This window comes from Leuciscus leuciscus (genome assembly GCF_965113295.1).
Source record: "Leuciscus leuciscus genome assembly, chromosome: 16".
In the NCBI taxonomy this organism is placed as follows: domain Eukaryota; kingdom Metazoa; phylum Chordata; class Actinopteri; order Cypriniformes; family Leuciscidae; genus Leuciscus; species Leuciscus leuciscus.
In genome coordinates this window covers 36,094,969-36,120,082 of record NC_138740.1, presented here as the reverse complement: position 1 = coordinate 36,120,082, position 25,114 = coordinate 36,094,969, and the positions used below count along the sequence as shown (strand labels likewise).

At 36.2% G+C, this 25,114-nt stretch overlaps 2 protein-coding genes across 5 annotated transcripts in view; both read right to left on the bottom strand.

Moving 5' to 3' along the window:
* setx (senataxin) overlaps positions 1 to 8,552 on the bottom strand; it is a 32,178-nt gene extending 23,626 nt beyond the window's left edge. Inside the window, exons 1-4 of one of the 4 annotated variants that reach the window (XM_082141547.1) lie at positions 8,418 to 8,544; positions 7,947 to 7,994; positions 6,525 to 6,731; positions 1,792 to 1,999 (exon numbers count right to left, since the gene is read on the bottom strand). In XM_082141547.1, the coding sequence (XP_081997673.1) occupies positions 1,792 to 1,999; positions 6,525 to 6,725 (409 nt within the window). In that variant the 5' untranslated portion in view covers positions 6,726 to 6,731; positions 7,947 to 7,994; positions 8,418 to 8,544. Of the gene's footprint in view, positions 1 to 1,791; positions 2,000 to 3,639; positions 4,783 to 6,524; positions 6,786 to 7,946; positions 7,995 to 8,417 lie in introns of those variants that run through there. The other 3 variants (XM_082141548.1, XM_082141546.1, XM_082141549.1) reach the window with 3 other exon arrangements.
* A 731-nt stretch (positions 8,553 to 9,283) lies between these two features.
* dolpp1 (dolichyldiphosphatase 1) lies at positions 9,284 to 24,399 on the bottom strand. The gene is made up of 8 exons (XM_082141800.1): positions 24,236 to 24,399; positions 20,310 to 20,410; positions 20,116 to 20,200; positions 16,035 to 16,131; positions 12,879 to 12,977; positions 12,654 to 12,782; positions 12,468 to 12,557; positions 9,284 to 11,237 (listed from the first exon to the last, which is right to left on the bottom strand). The coding sequence occupies exons 1-8, from the start codon at positions 24,309 to 24,311 to the stop codon at positions 11,201 to 11,203; spliced, it is 714 nt and encodes a 237-aa protein (XP_081997926.1). The 5' UTR covers positions 24,312 to 24,399; the 3' UTR covers positions 9,284 to 11,200.
* Positions 24,400 to 25,114: the final 715 nt, after the last annotated feature.

Genomic DNA, 25,114 nt, shown 5'->3' with positions numbered 1-25,114 from the left:
GCAATTATGTTTTATAAAGTCAGAATTGCGTGATATAAAGTCGCAATTGCGAGAAAAAAAGTCAGAATTCTGACTTTATATCTCGCAATTCTGACTTTATATCACGCAATTCTGACTTTTTTTCTCAGAATTCTGACTTTATATCTTGCAATTGCGACTTTATTTCTCAGAATTGCGACTTTATATCTCACAATTCTGACTTCATATCTCGCAATTCTGAGAAAAAAAGTCAGAATTGTGAGATAAAAATGCGCAATTTTTTTTTTTTTTTCTGTGGCGGAAACAAGCTTCCATAGTTTTCGGCTACATCAGCACAATTTTTAATTTAATCAGAAATCAGAAAATCTTTTTCAGAAAACACACACAGATATTATTTTTGGGATAAAGTGTGTGCAGTTTCGTTTTCTTAAGTACCGGTTTAAGAACCGTTTAAGCACCGGAACCGTTTGAAAAATACCGAGTAGGTACTGGTATTGGATAAAACCCAACCAATACCCAACCCTAGGAATGAGGCATGATTGCTATTCACACCTTTATTAAAATGGCTGTAATCTGTTACCACAATAGTACTTGATCTGTTTAAAATGATTTCCTTGATATATGCATAAGGTGTTAAATTAAAAGTTAAAAATCAAAATCAAAATTTGTCTAATCCAGTAATTCATTTTTTCTATTTTTGATCTGAGCACAATCAGAAAATCCGTCCTTATTCGTTTTTTTCATTTCAGTTCAGGAAATAATGGAAAAACAAGTCGTTTTTCATCTTTTTATTTTTGGTTTTAATTTGAAAAAAAAAAAGATTGAATGAATGATCCACGGACGGTGACGGACACATCATATTCCACAATTATAGGCCTATATAAGAGTATTTAATTTGTATCCATAGGCCTACTCCGTGTAGCTGGCCCGCCATCTACTGGCTAAAAAAAAAAATATTGGCCCGCGGCCAAAGTTACTTGCCGACCCCTGCACTACAATTTCCCTTGAGGGATTTATTCCATACTTTACTTACATTTAAACTTGTACTAACAAATAACAAACCACATGGTTAGCTCTTTCTCAAGCTCTTTGACACCTTTATTACCAGAGGACTAAGAGTGGAACAGAATGCTCAGTGGAATTAGTTTCTTAAAATTTTTTTTTTTTTTTTTAAAGTTAAGTCCTTATGTTTAACCCCCACACACACAGACGTAACTATCGGTAAGCAGGGTACACAGTTGCTTACGAGCCCGGACCAATCAGGGGCCCTCGTGACTAGAAGATATTGATTGAAAGCCAGGGCCCCCTATTGCATTTTGCTACTTTTAGTCTGATCGCATTTTACTTTATCGCGAGTTTGAGTAAATAATGGCAACAACATTTTACTGATCATTAATACATGTTTGAAACGAACAATGATGGATTTTGGTGTAATGTGTTTCAAATTGGGACTGGGGAATCCCAGCACAGAGGAATGCTGGAAAGTGAGTGAGCATCTTATTTATGTATTTGGACCTAGGCCTGTGTGTGTAGTCATAGCAGTGAGTAACAATGTGTTATGGTGTGCCGTCACCAGCAGTGGTTTTTTTTTGTGGTTCACGTAGGCTACTCCTGATTTTGTCAGTCATCTCGTCTCTTTTATGCTGTGTCTCTGATCCTATCCTGTCCTATTCATGGTAGCCTACTCATGGACATTGCGTCATCACGTGCTGTAGTGGGGGGCCCGCCTTGGTAATCCTGCATAAGGGCCTGGAGGCGCTAGTTACGCCACTGAGCACACAGAATGAGGTTGGTAATGGGAACATGACTTACACAGATCACGGTGGCAAAGCAGGTACGGATACTTCAGAACTTCAAACAGTGGGCAGCGGAGACGGTCATGGAATTCTGTAGGCGAGATCATTGACACCGGCTTCTCGTGATCATCTTCAATGATAAATATATCATCCTCTTCCAGCTCCATGTCCAGATTAGATTTCAACACTTTCAGGAGTCGAGCCTTTTCCATTTCCCACAAAAGCTGTAAGAGATTGAGAATTAGTCTCACGCAAGCAGAAATGGTACAACATGGCACTAGCAACCGCATAGTTTACAATTAAATCTTCAGTGACTGCATGAACTTTAAAATGTACAAATGTAACTAGAATGAAACGCAAGTTGTTTAGGATAAACTCATCTGCTTAATGCATAAATGCAAGTGTACAGTTTGGCATTTCTAGGGGTTAATCAGATCATAGTGTGATTCACGGGTTTATGTTTATGAAGTTTAACCATCATAGAGCGAAAGTTTATCACTTGCACAAATTGTCATGCCAGTTTACACATTCAAGCGATTATAAAAACCATTCCAGCGCAAGAGGCAAAAGAGGACTCAATTCCGGTACACACAGAGGCGCGCATTTCTGAACACCGAATTGATTCCTTTTTTTAGTAATAAATAGGTAATAAGTAATGAATGGAAAGCTATGCACTCCATCTATAGTTTTGTATACCTTTTTTTGCCATTTTCCCCATTTCAAATAAGTTATTTTGCTTACTTTAAGGTGATTATATAAAGATGCTTGAATGCTATTTGCTTGAACCGTCAAATCATAGAATGACATTGACTTCCTTTCTTTATAAACAGGATGAAATCAGTAAAAGTTGTGAAAGCTAAAAGTTCCTGAACTAAAATGTTCACAACCAACCACAAAGGTTAACCAGAGGGCACAGAGGCATGAAGAGAGGATGTAAAAAACACATGCGGAGATAAGAATGACAAAGGCTAAAATGAAGAAAGAGAAAACCGCTAGAAGACAACAGCGAAGGCCACAACTGAAGGACATCCTGCAGGACATCCTGTAGATTAAGCATGATTTACAGAGACTGTTACGCATACAACAGGAAGATTGGATCATACAAGAGTTGATTAATGAAATGGAATTTTCCAAAAAGAAGTATAAAGAGAGTGAGGAGTAAAAACACTCCTTAGATGCTGCCTGCATTTAGCGTAAAAGGACATTTGACACCCTATCGAGGGACGCTTAACAGCATCTCCAATATTGCGGTTTAGAGTTTACTAATAGAGCTTTTAGCTTAGGGAGAGACGGATTCATTAATGAGTTTCAGAGGCTATAATGCATTTTTATTAGAGAAATGTTTGCAGAATAGCCTGGAAGCACTACGAACAAAATCTTTCAAGAACAAGATCTTTTTCCTCTCCGTTTTGGCCTTCAGTTTTCCCAAGTGGAAACATTTGAAGACGCCGTTTTCACGTTGTAGTGTGGACTGTGAAAACAGAGACATTTGAAAACGATGATGCATATTTATTCATGTGACTCATATATGCAATAGATGTGTATAACCAGTATTGTGCCATTCACTTTCACATGGTTCCTAAAGATGTTACTTTGCAGGACTGTGACCGTGACGTCACATGACTTTTTTTGATGTGCGTCAAGGATTTTATTCGGTAAATGTGTTTCCATTGTAGTTTGTGAGTCAGAGTAAGTCAGAGTAATTTTTTTATAGTAATAAGATAGTGAAAATTGTAGCAAGAGACTGAAGATAAGCCAAAAAAACAACAAAAAAAGCGATCACCGCTTATGAACTGTATACAAGTGGAAGCTGCATTATCATTTTAATCTTTAATCTTTTTGGTCTCCATTTTATGTTACTCACCTCAATACAACATTCTTGGATCAACAAATCTTTAAATCTTTATCTTTACACAGTTAGGACTGAGGAGTTAAGACTGCGGTGTGCCTGCTGAAAGTTCTGTGTAAAGACGAACTACGGGTGTTTGTAGTTTTGTTGTCTTGGTCCGGCCAACAAAAAGAAATGGATACATTTTGTCCTGGTTCGTCTAGCTTTCATGCTGTCAAAGATACAAAACAAATCTTATGGCGTATATTTTGCACAATAACTTACTGAAGGGGAGCATTCTGGAATCCACTGCCGCTGCAATAAATATCCTTTGATTTAGCCTAGGTCATGTAGGAGTCAGGCCTGAGTGACCTAGGCTGCCACGGTCAGTTAGAAGAGTAAATATACAAGTTAACACCTTCACACGAGTTGGATGCTACACGAGTTGGATGCTTCTCTCAAAAACAAAAATCACTCAAAAGGATATTTATTGAAGCTACAGTTGATTCAGGAATGTGGAGTACCGAAAATGCAAAACAAAGCTGTGTGCTAGGCTAAATGCACTGACTGTAAATGTGCACATGGTATTTTCAACACCTACAATACTAAACTGTGACGGCAAAGTAGCCCTTATGATGAGAAGACCCGGTGGCCTGTTACAAGTTAGTCACATCATTTTTACATGAAAAGTCAGGTCTAATTTAAATCAGAAAATTAAGACTGATTAGCCTTAACTAATTGCTAGTTAGTTAAGACACACATTGCGCCCAAAATCGAATACTTCCGTATTATATAGTATGCGGAAAACGGTACGCCAACAGACTAGCATGTACGAATTAATAGTATTTGAAAAACAGTGGGAAAACACTTCTACTAACCTAATACTTCCAGTGAGAATTTTGAGAGCGCATTCGCTGGACACTTTACCACCCCATGAGGCCACGGGGGATGATTTATGAATGGCAATAAAGAGCAACTGACATTGTAGGTCATGTGACAGTAATGACAAGGCAGATGTAGTACATCTGATTTTCAAACTACCCAAATTCTTACAATTGTAAGAAATATTATTTTCCTATGTGCATTTCAAGCAATACCACTGCTTACACAGGATTAATTTAGTCACTCTTACGAGTAACTTTTAATCATGAAAGATACATTGTTTTAGAGAGAATTTAAAAAATAAATGTATATTGTGTGTATAATATGTATTATATACACTTATATTATCATTTTTTTCAGATGCAAAAGCCTCTAAGTCTGTCTAAAGTTTTTGTTTTAGAGAGATTTTTTTTAAATAAATGTATATTGTGTTTTAGAGAGAATTTAAAAAATAAATAAATGTATATTGTGTGTATAATATGTATTATATACACTTTTTTTTATATTATCATTTTTTTCAGATGCAAAAGCCTCTAAGTCTGTCTAAAGTTTTTGTTTTAGAGAGATTTTTTTTAAATAAATAAATGTATATTGTGTGTATAATATGTATTATATAAACTTTTTTACATTATCTTTTTTTCAGATGCAAAAGCCTCTAAGTCGGTCTAAAGTTTTGTTTGATATAAAATTATCAGGCTCTTACGTATAGGTTTCTACCCAAGTACTGGCATTTCTTTCCTGTAGCTACAGTTTCCTGTAGCTCAGTGGTAAGAGCATTGCGTTAACAACGCAAGGTTGTGGGTTCGATCCCAGGGGATTGCACATACCTATGTATAAATGTATAGGATAATGCAATGTAAGTCGCTTTGGATAAAAGCGTCTGCCAAATGCATAAATGTAAAATGTAAATGTAAAATTTCTGAATGGGCTGATCCTGGGATTTAGTGAGTTTGAAGTGAAAGTATTTGATGAGCGTATACTATGTGCGGAGAGCATTCACTCAATATTATCATCTCATTTTTGACAGAGGTGGCTTTTAGAGGCTTTTGCATCGGAGGTCTTCATATAGCACTCGTGTAAATCAATATTATTTATTGTATATTCTAAAAACAGACACTCTACCTTTATAGTTACTTAATATATGACGCTTTTGACAGGGATTAGAGGAGGAGGACAAAGTAATTGCTTCTAAAGAATGTTAATGGTTTAAGAATGTTTCAAGCAGGTCGCTGCCCAACGGAGGTTATGGCATATATGCAAGGGTTAGATTTTGACTGTAAAGTATGGAGATGTTGTAAGTTATCTGAGGCACTCAAAGGCAAGGCTTCAGATAACTACCGATCACAGGCCCCTCTTGCCATCACGGTAGAAGGAAGATGACAGATATATTGCCCCTTTAAACTTTATTTTTTGTCTCTCTCTTCCGTTTAAAGTTTTAATCTGCAAACGCTGCGAGAAACAGCTTGTGATAATGCTTCTTTCAGCAGTCAAGGTCAGTACAGTAGGCCTGGGAAGAGTCTAGGGAGTCAGATAAAATGTTTCCAATTAAAATAATATTTATGTTCGTCAGTACTCTGTTTTGCAGCTCTCTGAGATGTGTTTCGGTTGTAAGAGAGACTACCCTGATCATGTTGTCAGACAAACATTTTATTTAATAAAAAAAAAAAAAAAAAAAAATATTGTCTGACTTTACCAATTTTATTGGTGAATTTCCACCACAATATATAGAATAGACCATACTTTAACGGTCACAAGGCAAGGCATGGATCTTGGTCTGCTTATTTGGTGCACACCATGGTTCTGGATGACAACGCTGGTTCAAAACTACACTAACAGAACAATCGCACCAGAGTTCATTTTAATCGAACCAAACCTGCCAAGTGTGAACACTCCTTAAATGATCCCTGCTCTGACCCACCTCACCCCCTAGTATGAAAGTATAGAGTTAGAATTGCATTTATGCCACCAAACAGTGTATTAAGACAAGTAAATGCCACTTAAAATGCCTATGCATTGTAAATATGCCATTATTTGCGTACCTTGTGCAGACCAGGGGGGGCCTTGTCTCTGGCTCGATGATACTCCACCACACACTCCATGCAGTAGTTGAGGTCATCATTCAGAGACTCCATCACACTCTCAGGCTGCCTCCCTAGACTGTAGCGTTTCAACATGGCGACGATCGCCACATCTCCCTCCGCCTCCAGGGCCGTGGTGCACCACATACACTTGTCCATCATGATCACCTGTGCACACAGATACAGAGCGCTGAGTGCGGTCTTGAGGAGTCTGGGAATCTTCTGTGTACGACAAAACACTCATGTTGTGTTGTCAAAAAAACTTTATCAAAGTAACAAAGTCGACTCTGTTCACGGAGCAACTCCAGGTCAGTCACTGCACACTCTTTTAAACAGTTTCATATATGATTTATTTATAGTAATTCTGCCTGAAATCAGAAACGCTACTAACTGAAATAAAGGCCATACAACCAACCCAACGGTGTCTCTTAAATGCATGCTAATTACTTTGGGGAAAATGTTTAAATATATATATTTTTAAATAAATAATATTTATTCATTCATTTTTTTTTATTAAAGCAATTGTTTGACCATCATACAAGTTGATTATAATGATCAAACACGTTCATATCAGTCAAATACATTGACCATGGACTTCAGAGATAACCATTTAAATAATATAAATATAATCATTAACCTATTCTGATAGCAAACATGATATTACTACCATAACAGAAATATATATTTTTTGTAATAAGACATCTGAACCAGTATATATCTTAAGAACCTTTCTGTGACTAATACAAATGAAACCATGTTGCAGAAATAATCCAATAGACACCCTTCATAATCATGAGCAGATCTAAGAAAAACAGTACACAAAGTTAACGCAAAATTAATAATATTAAAAAAAATCAAATCAAAGTTAACACACATTACAAACAATGATAGCATGGTGGTGTGTCTTATAAAGTGTGAACAGATATAACAACAGATCAGAAGACAAACGTGTTCCCACAACAATCTAACAAATACACAAATCAAGGTTAATACTCCCTGTTCTGTAGCATCCATTTTATGTTGCACAATGATTAGAAGCATACAATAAAACAAGGGTGTGTTAACTAGTAGCTGCAGGTACATATTCTGTGCAAACATGCTCAAATATTTGATTTTTTACTTTTGATTTGATTTGATATTACTTCTCCTAACCATTGTCTCCTGTTCTTCCCTCAGGCTTGTCCCCCATAAAACAGTCCCACAGACCCAAACCCCATCCCTGTCAAATAATTAATCTGCAATAAGAATAAATAGGCACATGAATAGGGTATATTTGGGTCTTTTTCGAAACTATCCCATTATGGGAATCTTCAAGGCTTTTTTTATTTATTTTTTATAGGATACAAAATCAGTTGAGTTTGCTTCTGTTGCAATTTGTCCTACCTTTTTCCATAAAACGACGGGACTATTAGTTGCCTTATTTGAATTAACCTAAAAAAAGAAAGTAAAGAAACGGAATATAAAGAAACGAAACTTAACAGATTCCACGGTGGGCGTTTACTGCTCTGGCTTACCTATAACAAACCAAAACACCACAGACTCAAGAGCTGAGGAGAGCCAGCAAACACTCAAAGACAAACATGGCAAAAAAGGAAGTTGTATTTTTGATTAGCACAAATGGTTAAAGTATCCACAAAGAGTATGAGAAAGTATAAGCTGAAGTATTTCACAAAGCGCTCAAATCTACACTGCTCTGCAACTGTGGCATGTCTTTTGTTAGTATTTACTTTTTAACTTAAGGCATGTCAGAGCCACAAAGCACCCATGAGGTCTCTGCAGGAGGAAGAGTCAACTTATAATACACACTACAAAAAATGAATGTAAACATGAGAAAAGCATTCAAACTCAGCTCACCCGCAAAGCTCCAACGGAGGAAACTTTGAGTCTTTCAGGGCTGTTTCATCTCTTCCACACACTGACACGGTTGTAAATACCTCATGTCCACTCAAACAGTGTGTTTTACATGGTCTCTCTCTCTTTCTCCGCTCGATTTCGCTCTCCTCCACCGCAAATACGAGTCGCGCTGCGGTGACGTAATGACTCGGACCGGGAGGCCCATTGCGCCTGCGCAGCTCCACAACGCGGGATTCTCGAATATAAGGACCTCGTGTTATTGAAATGGCCTTCCGGGCAATTAATCATTTGTAAACGGTAGTAACGCGTGATTAAAGTAGTGAAATAACGTGCACAGGGAAGATAATTATGCAATATTATGAATTATTAGTATTATGAAGTATGTTTTTCTCAAATATATATAAAAATAATAATATTCAAATATTAATTTCAGTGTATACCGAAACTAGTTTTGTAGTTAATAAAATACATTACATACATTTGCGATAAATATATACAGCTGGTGAAATTTAAAAAGAAAAATGATTCAGTTAAACTGAAGATCAAGTTGAAATAAATCAGAAATGTAGCTGTACTTTAATAATTTAAAAATGTTAAAATATAAAATACATGACATAGTTTGCGATAAATATATACAGCTGGTGAAATTTACAAAATGATTCAGTTAAACTGAAGATCAAGTTTAAATCAATAAGAAATTTTATAATTTAAAAATAATATTAAAATATTAATTTCAGTGCATACCGAAACTATAGTTTGTAGACTTTAGGAACTTATGATACACATTAAATTATATATTTGTTTGCTTTTACACAAATCAACATTCACATTGACTCAGACCTGCAACAAATAACGGCAACAGTTCATACATAAACATATTTTGCTTTTTATTCAGCCTGATATGAATTACACGATAAAAGAGAGGATCATCTTAGAGTTATGCAATAACCTCCCTTCCCTTTATATAAACACCCCGTCACAGACAGTTTCTACATCATCCTAAAAACAGAGGCCTCGGTACATGCTAGAGTTCACCTGAGGTTTGGGTCCCGATTATTTTATTTTTTTTAATGTCCTTTTCATATTTCCATTTGACATGTATTCTTTTCATGTTGTAGCGGTTGCAAAGCCGTCCTTAAATATTCAAAAGTGGTATTATGGGAATGTCGCAAGCGGAAAGTAGTTCAGGTGAGAAAAAAAATGGCCCACATCAGGGAAAAATAGGTCAGAAATATAAAAGAAAAAAACATGATTATTAAAAAGCTGAGCTTTATTTTTCCAGCGCTGTCAGAATGGCATCCTTTGAGATGATTGATATAAAAAAAACAAAAAAAAAACAATTCAAATGAAATATTACTGCATATTATCTGCACACTGAAACAAACATCATGAGCCGTCAGCTGAATTTGAAAAAGTTGTTCTTTGTGATGTTGCAGAACGAAACACATTTTGCAAGTACAACACAACACAATGCAAATGGTGTTGAAACATAATTCTGACCAAAAACAGGCTCTAATTTTGTTCCCATGACCTAATTTTGTTCCCAGCACCAATTGAGACAAATGAATCTGAAACTAGTTGCAGCAACTCCATGTACTGAAATGCCTTTATGCTCAAGACATTTACCAAATCCTGCTCACGGACGTCTGGAGGAAAAAGTGAATGCAAAAGTGCAGCTTGAGTGACACGGTCTGTCAGAAGACACACTTTAAAACAAAAAGGGCCAGCAAAGAGCAGAAACACAAGAATCCTTGCCTCTACACACACACACACGCACGCACAAAAAAAAACTAGTGTTAATATCGAATCGAATTGACAAAGTGCAAATTATTTTAGTTTACATTACACTTTTTAACAGGAATCCAAGGTGAATCTCGCAAAGCCTGTCGAGAACATGTCGGGGTTGTGTTTCGCTTTCGCCCCAAAATCAAACCAAATAAATATTTTGCTTAAAGAAAGTGCAGCCTATTTTAGGACCATTATGAGTTTTTACATTGTGACAAGCACATTCTGTAAAGCAATAAAAAATTATAATAACTATCACAGTAATGAGAATCATTATTGAGAACAAAGAAGGTAAAACGCCTCGACACGTTAATTAGAATTTAATAAAAAAAAATAAAAAAAAGTCTTTATTATTTAAGTGTAAATTGTGACCTGGACATATTTTTTGCGATATTCACCTTGTAATGAATATTTATTTATTTTAGGATATACAAATGAGCAAAAGTCATTTTCTTCCCCCCACACCCCCTTATCTGTTATAAACGCGGCATTTGTTTCTGCATTCCTCCCCTCCTCCTGTTTTTATTACCCAGCCTTAAATTCCCACTTTTCCTGTCCCTGGTCCTTTATCATGTCGTTTAAATAAAAAGTAATGCCATGCTGATATGTTTGCCATGTCGTAAAAATTTCTTTCATTCACTTCCACCTCTTCCCCCCTTCACATCGCCCTGTGAATGTTAATGAATAAAATATATATTACATTTGTCATTAAATAGTTTTGTCTCTTGCACGGTCTGCATGCATTAGGAACGCAGGGCAGCCTAAGGACGGGGGGGGGGGGGCCATGTTGTCGTGCGAACAGTTGGGTCATGTGATAACGGTCACGTCTGCGATACAAACTCGCTCCTTTGGTCCACAAGTAGTCTGTTCTGTGCTTTCACATTAACCAGAACAGTCCAGACTATGAAACTCCAGTGTGTTTGAGAGTGTGTGTGCATATGCATGTATGTGTGTGTGTGTGTGTGTGTGGTCAGTTTTCACTGGGGTTTTGAAGCAAATCACTGAAGCTTCGTTCCCAGCTTTCGTTGTCTGTTTCTGTGCGAGAAGACAAAAGAAGAATGTAAGCCACAGGTTTAGAAGGCACTTTCCACAAGATAGTTTTACACATCTGTCTAAAAGACGCATCTGTTACAAATGTTTCATGCAAACTCTTACTGATTTTTCCCGCTAATAAAGAAATGGAACTTTCCATTGAAATTGTGACGCACAGGAAGTGACATCATTTGGACCTTTTCTACAGCATAGCAGTATGACGAGTATCATTAATCTCTATTTAGTGTTGACTGCATTCATCAAGCTCAACCAGTCAAGCCTGATACCAAATTTATTTTGCAAAAATTATCCAAAAAACAAACATTTCTTCAGTTTATGTGAGTTAAGTTTATTGATAACATTTGGTCCCAAACTAGCTAGACCCTACTAACATACTTTAGATTAAATCGGCAAACCTTGTTACTCATTTTGTTTTGTAAATTTTTATTTTATTATTTTATTAATTAAACTACCGTTTAAAAAATTTGGTGTTGGGAAGATTTTGTTTTTAATTTTTGTTTTTAATTATTTTATTTATTAAACTACCATTTAAAAAACAGTTTTACTGTTTTTTAAAGGCTTTATCTATTTGATAAAAAAAATACAGTAAACATTTTAATATTGTGAAATATTATAATTCAAAATAGCTGCTTTCTATTTGAATTTATTGTAAACTGAAATTTATTCCTGTGATCAAAGCTGAATTTTCAGCATCATTACTCCAGTCTTCAGTGTCACATGATCCTTCAGAAATCATTCTAATATGATGATTTGCTCCTTAAGAAACATTTATTGTTATCAATGTTAAAAATAGTTTTATATTTTTTGGGGAAACAGTAATGCATTTTTTTTTAAAGATTCTTTGATGAACAAAGTTCAAAAGAACAGAATTTATTTGAAATATAACTTTTTTTGTAACATTTTAAATGTCTTTACTGTCACTTTTTCATTTTATGTTTAAACTGTTTAAGACACGTCCCAAATTAGTCCCCGATACTGAAAACCTCACAAAAATGTAAAATAAAACCGCTCATATAGTATTTAGTTTGACCTCTCTGACAAGAACATTATGTGAAGGTTATGCACAACTCCTGTCAATAAATGTATTGTATAATACTAATTTATTGATAATTAATAATATAAATTTTTTAGACTTTTAAGTCGTATTTCATGAAAAGTGTCAGAAAGGCCCTCAATCTGATATTTGGCAGTAGACGCTGCAGGTGAATTTACCTGGCTTCTGATCTGGTTACTGTGTATTCAAACCACAGGATGTTGGGAATGAGACTTGTATCTCTCACCAGAAAAAACTCTGAGATAGGCCTGAGAAAAAGAAAGAAACGCATCATGATAGTGAAACAGAGCTCTGTGTGTATAAGTTCAGGATATGAACCTCTGTGTGTGTGCTTGCATCATTACCAGGCTGCCATCTTGGGAAAGAGTGGCGTTAGCACCTCTTGAGTGATAAAAAACCAAACCACTCCCATCACCACACCGGCCACACCCCCATAAATCACCTGACTCCAGGTGTGGTACAGGAGGTAGACTCTATGAACACATGGGACAACATATGCAACGCATCAATAATACTCCAACACTACAAAGAACAAAGATCCTGCACTCACTTAAAAAAAAAAACATTACCTGCTGTATGAAACGGACAGAGCCACGGCCATTAGAATGATGGACAGTATATGCCGCCATAACAATTCAACACACCTGGCATTGTTCGTCTGATGCATTCTGGGAAAAGAAAAGTCAAATTAGACATTTTATTTAGATTTTATTAAAATTTCAAGAGATTCAGCTGTGTGTGTTACACTGTGGTAAAATGCACCTAAAGTCTTGTCCAACTGATGATATAAATGTTTAAAACTTTCCATATGAAGCGACAAAGTATAATAATGAGTTACTTTTTCAAGACTAACACAATAATGCACTCAGGGCTCCAGACTAACACAGGAGCACATGCAGATAATTTAGGGGTACACTTAGTTTAAATCGACCTGCAAAGTGCATGAATATCACTCTCAAAAGGTTGTACGAACCCTGAAAAAATTCAGCTATTTCTGCCACAATACCATGGTTACAGTTAGCATTACTACATTAAATTCATGGTGAATTTTGGTGATTTGTGGATTGAAAAGCCTTCTATAACTTGTTCGTTCATGGGATGATGTTTCTCCTGGTTTCCACGTCAGCATGGTTTGATCTGATATGGTTTATGACAGAATTCTGCGGCGAATTTAAATGCTTCTCACTAGATCTCACCGCGATGTTTAATGCAGCGGCGAATTCAAGCGCTTTTCTCACCGGATCTCCCAGCGCTGTGTCGTGTGATCGAGATCGGCCCGTGAGTAAACCTGTTCTGCATTGTGGCGTCTAGTATAGCGATGTTCGCCGGAGTCAAATGTGACGTCACGATATGGGCGTGGGCGCGAACTGGTTGGCAGAAAGAACCAAAACATGTCGCAGCAGTCTACCTGTGTTTTGTCAGCAATATGCTAATTCTTTGTCCGCAGAAGCTAAAAGGAGATATAAGGTTAAGCTTTTATATAACCAGGGTTCATGTTCTCTGCCTGATCCATATCACCTGAGTGAGAATTGGAGCAAAAGCCCAGACAATCTCCAGATCAACGGCTTCATCTGCACTGAAGACATCGAGATTATACAGCGCAGCACCACCAAAACTGACCAGGTCTAGAATTATATTAAAGTACTGATGTCCAATTCTGTACCTGGTTGTACAAAAATTGTACAATATTTAGGCTACAATAAAATAAACAGGTTGAAAGGTAATTACAAGTCGTTACAGTACTTGTGTACTTTTTTCATTCTCTTTAAAAATCTTTTTGAGTATAACTAAATTGTGCTACTTTTACTTGAGCTCCAGGGTGACAATGTCAAGATTCATTAGGCTCAAATGGTGAAAGAATAGTTGGGAGGGAGCATGAAGAATAATTTTCACTCGTGAATCGGCTCCTCTGAGTCCAGACCTTAACTTCATTGAAAGTCTTTGGGATGTGCTCCAGTCAAAATCTGGATGTCTGTGTCCATATAAGGGAGTTCTTGGAACATCATAAGTTACTCTTACTTGTCATATTATTTTTCAGTAGGCTATACTTGTATTCAAGTGAATTACTTCTTAAGTAGCAAGTGTTTGCGCTGCGCAGCAAGCGGCCATTACTTTTCTTCTGCCAACCAGAGCGCACGTAACCGCGTCGTGCCGTCACGGGCGAAGATCGCTATTGGTCCGAGCTGATAAATGTTCCACATTGCAAAGCTCTTTTGATGTTTTGATGGCATTGTATGTTTCTCATATGCAACAGCTCGTATCAGTTGGGCAACATGGTGGCAAAATTAAATAAAAAGGTCGCAAAATTGGACGATTTGTTCGCAGTCTGGAACCCTGGCATTTATAAGCAACACTTCACAACATTGAGCTGAACAAAGAAAGCTTGTTCAGTGTGTTAGTTGTTGTAAATATTTATTGTTTTTTCCTTTCACACATCAACAACAAAAACCAACAACGTATAACTTAGTTATTCAATATTGATTATTCAAGACTAATGACTTATATATACACACACACACACACATAGATTTCTGAAGGATCATGTGACACTAAAGACTGAAGTAACAAAGCAAAAAATCCAGCTTTGATCACAGGAAATTACGTTTGTTTGTTTATTTATATTTATATATATATATATATATATATATATATATATATATATATATATATATATGGGCTGTCAAAGTTAACGCAAAATCATATTAACGGCACTAATTTTTTTAACGCGCGATTAACGCAGCGCGTATTTTCTGTTTGACCCGTGGCCCAACCTCTAGTTGGAGAAATGGAGATACACAGTGTTGCCAACTCTCTCTCTCTCTCTGCGTCTCGCACGGAGGAGCAGCGTGTTGCTTCACTAATTTACAAGTATAGCCGAAATCAGAGCACATATATTGTTTTTATCTTATGTGAATTTGATTTCACCAGACGACGGCTCGATTATCAGGATTTTTTTGCAGATTAACATCTTGGAAGGGAGAGCTGGTTATGTCTTAATGGGTCGCGTTTCAGTCACTATTTCATATTCCGTTGTTTGACAACAGAAACAGTAAAATATACCAATGAAAACAGTTTTATTGAGAATTTAGCTTCATCAAAATGGGCACAGAGAGAGACAAACTAATGTAATAATAAATTAACATTTAGCATTTTCAGAAGAGCTGCCCGGTCATGCAAAAATCTAAACATGTTTGTGTTAGTAAATTGCTCAGTCCAATGAAAGAGAAGTAATGGGAACCTGGTATTTCTTTGTTCTTTCTAATGTGTCTAATAGACATGAACAAGTTCTTTGAAAAACATCTATGACCTTTGAAACATGTCTCGTCATGCTCTATGTTGACTATGGTTTCAATAATAAACATACATTTGCATAAAGCATCCATATTTATCCATGCCCATGTTGATTAGAGTATTACAAACTTGAAAGGTATTCATTTAAGGTACATTTAGAACAAATAAAAAATTTGCGATTAATCGCGAGTTAACTCATGACAATCATATAGCCCTAATATATATATATATATATATATATATATATATATATATATATATATATATATATATATATATATATATATATATATATATATACACACAAATAAAAAGTTATTTTAAATTGTAATAATATTTCACAATATTACTGTTTTTATTGGGTCCTATTTCATGTCTATTCTTTTCTTTTTCATTTTAGTAAAATTTTATAAATAAAAAAAATTATTTCTTACCTTAAATAAAGAAAAAGAAAAAAGTATACAACAAAAAACCAGATGAACTGAGAGTGACTGGAAGGCATCCCGTACTCTGTCGTGACTGTGCTGTGACCTGTTGATGAGACACGACAGACAATTCAGTAAAACATTAGGCATGTGCACAAGTGATCGACTAGCTGGGTACTAGTTATGCACCAACATGTCAAGTAATGAAGAGTTAGAGTCAAACATCCCTGCATTTATAGCAAAACAAAAATGAGAATAGCTATAAGATATCGTTAAATAAAACCATTAAAAAAAACACATTTGTTACTTGAAACAAAATTAACTAACTGAAATAAAACAAACTATTATATATATATAAAAAAAACTTAAAGCCTATTTTATTTCAGCCAGTTGCCAACATTTCTCATTTTTGTTTAGTTTAACTTCAAATACTTATACTAAACTAAATTAAACAAAAACTTTATAGATTTGTGTGTTTGTATTTGCATTGCAAGTGCCAAAAGCTTTACCAAGTTTCGTACTATTCTAACGAAGTAAAAAAAAGTAAAAAAAGTAAATAAAAAAAAAAAAAGAGTAAAATTTAAGTACAAAAATGACAGAAGAGCAACAGAGAGTTAAGAATGTAAGGGGACGAACTGAAGGTTTCAACGGATGTCATGCCGTACGTGTAAAGGTTCGATTTTAATAAGCATAAATATATTTGACCTTTTTATTTTACTACTGAGCATTGGTACTCTTTCTGTCACACACTTGATAGAAAAATCTGATATATTGCCTTTGCATCTCTCTCCCTCTGATGTTTCAAGCTAATCTACAAAAGCTGTGAGAGCAACTTGGAAATAATAACTCTTTTTGTAGTCTAGGCCAGATAGGCCAGGGACAGTTTAGGGAGTCAGATAAGATGTTTCCAATTAAAATGATTTATGCACGTTAGGTGGGATGTTGAGGAAGACCAAAGGGTGGATGAAGATGAACAGGAAAATACACTAATATGATAAAAGGAAGTAGGAGGGCTTATGATAATCTGCTCATTTGTTCATCCAATCAATTTTGAAAGTCTTTGTTCAATGAAAAATGAATATGTATGATTAGACTGAATAAACACTTTTGCTTGGAGCTCATTTTTTTAGCACTCTGATGTTTCGGTTGTAAGAGAGACTACACTGGATCGCGATTTCAGATTTTTGTTTATTTGACTGAGTGTCCTGACTTTAATTTTATTGGTGAATGTCCACCACAATAGTGTTGCAGAATAGTGGTTAAAGATCTGGGGCCTCGTGTATAAAACTTTGCATAGATTTCATCCTTAAAGAGTGTGAGTGTGTGTGTGAGTGTGAGTGTGAGTGTACAAAAGGCAGATTTTGCAAGAACTTGCGCAAAAGTCCCTTTAGAAATCCTAATCAGCAGAAGCTTGTGTGTGCATGCATCCCCACACCGTCTCATCCCTAAAATAACCATATATACGGAGCCTACAATGCCTAGTTTTACTATGCATATTCTCATCTGCGTATCATTACCATATGCATATTTATATCAATGTGATTAAAAGGACAAGACGCTAAGAAAATATAAGATAGGCGGACTGTAAATGCTGTTTGTACTGTCACATTACACTGCTAAAAATCATTCAGTAATCATTCTTGTCTTGTTTAAAATAAAAATACCGGTATTCAAATATACGTAAAACAAAAAACATTTGCCAAATTTTTTGCTATAAAACACTTTTCAGAGAAGAATTATTCTCATTCATTGCTATTGGCAAAATATTTAAATTGTTTTAAAACTAATTCATGCAGATTTAAATGCCTATAAAATAATCATCTATTTAGAAAGTTTATATATTTTTACCATTTCAAAATTCCATACTTTTCCAGACCCAAATCTCCACACCTCAGATTTTTCAGACCACATTTAACATAAATAGTCCATACTGCATTATATTTGGTATATGGCACAGCAATATGAATTTTTTTGTCCATTGGTTTTCTCGAAGTGATAACATGAGTGGTAACATCACGCTTACATGAGAAGAAACCTAAAACACTTTATAAACTGTATATATTCTCCTCTGAAAATGAAAACGTGCGCCTTGAATTCATTCAGTCGTGTTCGTCAATCATTAAACAATCACTAAACTCTTTCGCCATGAAAACACTGCTGGTACGATGAATATTTCTATCAAAATTCTTAATGTTATATTTTAGGAAACGGAATAGGGTCAATAGTCTGTAAACACATATTTTTCCATACCGTTTTCTTTTTTCCATACTTATCCATACCTGGAGATTATTCAAATCAAATTCTATACTTTCAAACTGCGTGGGAATCCTGTCAGAGTCTTACACAGAACAGGGCATTTTAAAAATGAAACGTGTAAATGTTATAATTTCCTTTAAATATGCATTCTCAATGGCAGCAGTTGTACAGTACTGTGTCATTGGACCATCCACAGAATCCATGAGTGTCTGTCGTGACATCGGCTATGTTGCTAACATGATTATTATTCACTATTCGGGTAAAAAGGCTGCAGGTGAAGCCCGAGGATTGGTCCATGAACAACCCATTGTGTCTTTGAGCACGGTCTCATACAGTCAGACTTGTGTCTGTTGGCATTAAGTCTGGTCCAGTTTTTCAGACTATTCTGGCCAAGAGCCGCCTACTCAGACCGTCTGGCCGACATGTAAATCAATGAAGCAGTTTGTTTTGTTTTTACATGTCGTTTTGTGGTGGAAAAAAATTCCCAAGGCAGTCTACATACAGAACACAAAGGCTCAAACTAAACTCGGATTGTCCTTCAAAGATACCACAGGAGGATTGTGACTGTTCTGCGGATACATTTGTGTTAATAGCACCAGATCTTTCTATACTCACCCTGTGTAAACCCTGCAATATGAAACAATACTCAGAAAAAAAATATTTTTTGAAATGGAATCGTTTATGGAACCTTCAGACAAATTATGATTTTTGTTTTTTTGTTTTTTGCGTGTATGTTTTTTGTTGAGCCATAAAACCCTGATGAATCAAACATGACACTCATATAGTATTATATATAGTGGGAAGAAGGAGATTATACTCGAAGAGTATAAATAAGCACAAAAAAAAATGCTATTCGGGGCAATTGCTGATATTTATATGGCCACAAAGTAAGATGAAATTCATATAGTTTGTAATGTGAATCAACGAGATCTTTATAACAGTACAACAGACTACTTGCATGCATATAAATATCAGTCGTTACTGTATATCGTCCAATAATATCTTTGTAAGATGATTATTAAATGCTTAGTTTTATGATCAAAGCTCTGTAGTTTTAAACTATTTATAAATAACTCAAATAATAACTCAAATAATAAATAAACTATATTTAAACAATGAACAAAAAAAAAAAACTTTCCTCAAAAGCCAGATGATCAGAGAATCACATTCGAACATGATTTTTATGATAAATTATATGTATGGATACTCAAGTAAACCTAAGTTGTTTCAGTCCAGTAAATGCTCGTCTTGAAACATCACTAAAAATGTTAAAAGTTATTCTTAAATTCACTTTATAAAAATAAATGTGAAAAAGATTTCACAGCAAGAAGTCACGTGAACCACAAGCTGAAGGAGGACGTTTTTACAATTATACTAAAATGCCTTTTACTTATGGAAGGCATTTTTGATGCACTGTCACCATGAAAATGAAATCATTTAATTTAATTCTCAATTTTTGTCACATATTTTGCGCCGTTTTCTGTAACGAAATGGTTAATCTGGTATTAGTTTTCATTTTGATCATTTAATTGATTTATTTAATTTTGGCAGAAAATGTCTTCCATATTTACTTGCTAAAAAAAAGTATAAACTATCAATCAGACGACAGAAGGCATGTAGTAGATTGCGTGCGATGTTGGTAGTTTCATGTTGGTAATTTAGACTTAATTTTTAGGCCTTAGAATTTTGCATATCAAAAAGAATGCAGTAGGCTTTATACGGCTTAACGTTCAGTTTTCATGTTACCCAGATGCTAAGAGTCAAATGATCATACGTTTATTAAACTGATGTGGTTCTGTATGTTTAAACAAACACACACGCTGACGTTTCTTACCCCCACATGGTCGAGGCTCCCGTACAATGTGTTTGAGCAGCCAGTTTAGCCCCTCATTCATGATCAAACCCCCAAAAAAAGAGATCTGAGAGAGAGAAAGAACAAACACAAAGGTATATAAATGGAGAACAAGTTGGTATGTGTTTTGGGATTTGACCCAATAACCTGCTGGTTTGTGACGACATGTGACTCACTGTATGTAGTTCTCTCTTAAAGACGATCAGAGTGACGAATCCGACGAGGATGGCTATGGGAAGCAGGCTCATGCAGGCCAACACCTGCCCCGTCAGATCACCTGGACAAACAAACAGGTTAAGGCATCACATCCACACGAAGCCAGAGCTTTCCCTATCCGATATTTTTTTTCCCCGTTCAAAAAAATAATTCCGTAAACACGGCGTCGTCTCAAGAAATATCTGCGTACACACGAAACCACTGAAACCGACTCAAAACGATGTAGTATACATGCCAGACCAGTATGTGGCGCTGTAATTCTGCCACAGACATACACTAAAAACGGAGAAGACGACTTAAAGCATGCGCATAAACCTTGCGCGCTGTATACTATGGCTGTATACAACAATAATATTGGGCACAGTAGCTTATTTTTTTCTTTTTTAATCAAGAACTTTGTTGAACAATATGAAAAACCATAAATGTAGTTGCTGTGACTTAACGGTGTCTGACTAGTTGACACATGGTGTGATGACATCATCGTTTCACAAAATGTACGGATTGGCCGTACACACGAAAACGCAAGGGCGGCGTTTTCAGATTTATCCACCTTGGGACCCGGTTTCAAATATAGCGGTTTCAGTCTCCGAAAACGCCGGATCCGTGTGGACGAAACGGCAATACGATAAAAAATGTATACGTATACAGCGAAACGCGTCTCCGTGTGGACGGGCCCTAAGATTCGGCAATTTAGAGTCCTTCTTTGCTCACTGAGTGTCAAAACAAACTGTTCAGAATAGTTCATTGCCTTTCTACTCTGCAGTATGCAATCTCAATAGACATTTTAATCCAAGTTTGTGTAAATATGTCTATTTCAGAGATGATAAATTGAGAACTGGACTCTACTCAACTAAATACTCGGATTTATGCTGTAAATGAAATGAAATGTTTAATCGAAAGTCAGAACTGGATTTTTCTGTGAAAACGACACACTATACCAATGGCAGACACCATGGGAGTGCAAGCTTGTGTTCATTTATTTTTAAAGGAACACGCCGACTTTTTGGGACTTTAGCTTATTCACCGTATCCCCCGGTGAAATACATACCCTTCTCATCTCCGTGCGTGCCATAACTCTGTCTGACGCACCCACAGCTAGCCTAGCTTAGCACAAAGACTGGAGGTAAATGGCTCCAGCTAGCATACTGCTCCCAGTAATTTTCCTATTTACATGTTGTGATTTGTATAGTCACAGCGTGTGTACAAATAAAAAGATCACATGAGACACAGCCATCTTCTAACCGTATACATACTGGGAACTATATTCTCAGAAGGCGAAGCACTGCTACTTGGGCGGAGTGATTTACTCCAACTCTGAGCGAACTCTCTGCTCCTCAACCCAGGGCTTCTCAGGTGATGCGAGCAAATCACTCCGCCCAAGTAGCAGTGCTTCGCCTTTTGAGAATATAGTTCCCAGTATGTATACAGTTAGACCTGGTTATTTGTACACACGCTGTGACTATACAAATCACAACATGTAAATAGGAAAATGTTGGCGTTATTTTGTCACTTACTGGGAGCAGTATGCTAGCTGGAGCCATTTACCTCCAGTCTTTGTGCTAAGCTAGGCTAGCAGTGGGTGCGTCAGACAGCGTTACGGCACGCACGGAGATGTGAAGGGTATGTATGGACTTATCTAACTCTGGGGGATACGGTGAATAAGCTAAAGTCCCAAAAAGTCGACGTGTTCCTTTAAATGGATTGTTCACCCAAAAATGAAAATGTTGTCATTAATTACTCGCCCTCATATCTTTCCAAACCCCTAAGACTTTTGTTAATCTTCGGAACACAAATGAAGATCTTATTAATGAAATCTGAGAGATTTCTGTTCCTCCATTGACAGCTACGCAACTACCACTTTGACGGTTAAAAAAAGTTAATAAAGAGATTAAAACGAATCCATATGAATTGAGCGGTTTAGACAAAAGATTCTGAAGAGACTCGATCTCTTTATATGATGAACAGATTGTATTTAGGCTTTTATTCACATATAACCATTGATCAGGGAACATAAACAGCTCAATCGAACCTGCTTGACACAAGAATGAACCTCATTGGTTCTTGTGTGTCAAGCAGGTTCGGTTGAGCTACTTTTTATGTTCGCTGATGAAAGTTTATAAGTGAATAAAAGTCTAAATTAAATCTGTTCATCATATAAAGTCTCTTCAGAAAATTTGGACTAAACCTCTCAATTCATATGGATTAGTTTTACGATCTCTTTATGAACTTTTTGAAGCGTCAAAGTGGTAGTTGCTTAGACTGTTGATGAACGGACAGAAATCTCTCAGATTTCATTAAAAATATCTTAATTTGTGTTCCGAAGATTACAAAAAGTCTTACAGGTTTTGGAACTACATGAAGGTGAGTAACTATGACAGAATTTTCACTTTCGGGTGAACAAGACAAGTGCATATCCACTTCTCAACATCCAATCCACGAACGATAAAACATTTTTTCATTTAAAATAATCTGTTGTTAAACTCAGATGTCACAAAATGAAATAAACTTTGTACTGTCGCTACTTTCAACGTAACTTTAATGCCAAAACATAATTATGCAAATGTTTTTTAATGAACATATAGATTATTTAGCAGGGCATTAGACAGTCATTCAACTTCGTGCTAGATACATTAAACTATTGTCTTTCATTCACTTTTAGATTATTCTTGCATTAATAATAGTTAATTATAGGAATTATTATACAGACATTAAGCAATAATGGCTTTGCTTAACATTTTAGGTGTTAACACACATCATGACATATCAGAGGTCTGAGAAAATTGTTCACAAGTTGTGAACAATAGTTCAATGAGAACGTGAACGCTTTTTACAAGTCGGAATCTCGTAATTATGGTAATTCGACATGGCGTGAACTCATTCAAATATGATTATGACATCACAAGTATGAGCTAATGGACAATTCTAATAAACTAGACTATACACTAAAGGTTATTCCATGCATGGCAAATAATTGTATTTAAAAACAAATTCCTGAGCATAAAGCACTAAAAGTGGGACATTTCAAAAGTGAGATTAAGCAAGCCTAAATGTGCAATTAGGCAAATGCAATGTTGGCCATATGTGTGTGTGTGTGTGTGTGTATATATATATATATATATATATATATATATATATATATATATACCTCATTGCATTTGCAAAACAACCAATTCAGTCTTGCTTTAACTCATGCATACTTATGTTGGCACGTTTACCACTCTCCTGCACCATGCATGACAATTTCATATGCAAACACATCAAACTATGTGACAGGAGTTTAAAACACAGTAGACGTTCGTTGTTTTATTCATGTTCCGCATAATTCTCTGTGTTTGGCATTAGCATAGTATATTTCCGACTTGCTTTGACACTGTTCCAGCGTTTTGGGGTCAGTTTATATATTTCCAAACCCAGGGAGACCCTCACAGACGACAGGACCCAGAAAGGGTGTGATGCAACCGGGAATGAACTGGATTAACCCAACAGAGCCACGAGTCTTACCAGAAACTTACAACACCAGCTGTGCTTGCATTAGACGCAGTCACCTGCCTATCATGCTAGTATTGATCACTGGATTATCGAATCAACCTTGAATTAGATTATGTTTAATTAATAAGCCGTCAATATTACTGAGAAACTGAATAAGGGTCTCCCAGTTTGGTGTACTAGTGAGCGTACTGGACCACAGCGCATGAGCACTAAACAAGCGCACTATTTGGCAGCAGGCTTTCCGTTCCCTGCAAAGCGAGCGCACTATTTGGCAACCCAGCCCTGGCCGTGTCCATTCAGCTGCTCGATGTTCCACAGAAGTCGCGGCGCGAATAAAATGGCGTACGATGATATGAACGGCTTTGGGGGGGAAACAACGTTTTAAAAATGTTCTTACCAGCCGGATACTCTACGTGGGTTAAGGATATCGACCGCCATCGAGGTGGTGCCGAGCACTGCTCTTCCGACGCCATCTTACCCGGACACCGGGCATCGGTCGTCGTCCAATCACAATGAAACGCCCCGACGCGTTCGACCAATCACAATGAAACGCCCCGACGCGTTCGACCAATCAGATTCACCGGACGCTGCTACGATGCACGGCCATTCACCAAGCGCATTCTCAAAGGAAAAAAAATCTGCACGGGAACAGCCGTCCAATCAGAGGCGGGTTGTTAAGAGGATGGGCCAATCCGAGGACGTTTGGCTGGACAAATGAAAATTGGATTTATTCAAATGAAAGAAGAAAAATTAAGTGAATGAGGAAATCCTTTTCAATTGATATCAACTACTATGTGATGGCAGCTGCCAGCGCCACACACTCACTCTGGCCCATTACATGGATGTTGATATATATGCAAAATCTGAGGAAAAAGTCAAATATTTTTTTTACCTTCATTTTAACATGGAAATAAAATGTGTTTACTAAAGTCATTGATGTTCCCTCAGGATTTTTCAATGGGTTTTTATTAGAAAATTGGTTTTGTATTTGAGTAAAATAAGGTCTGTCTGTGGTTACCATTACTTGAAGACATGTTCACATTTCTCTACATCAACAAAGTACACATAGTCATAATTCAAATGTACTGCTAACATGTGAACTGATAAAAATACTACAAGGATGTGAGTTAACCACATTTGATTAATTGGACAACCATTGTAGTCCTTGTATTGCGAATAGACATCTTATGGATAATTCAAATATTGCATAAAAGCTTAAAGACTACTTAGAAATGCTTTGAGCTTTAATAAAACTGCAGAAGTCTGAAGGCCCTTT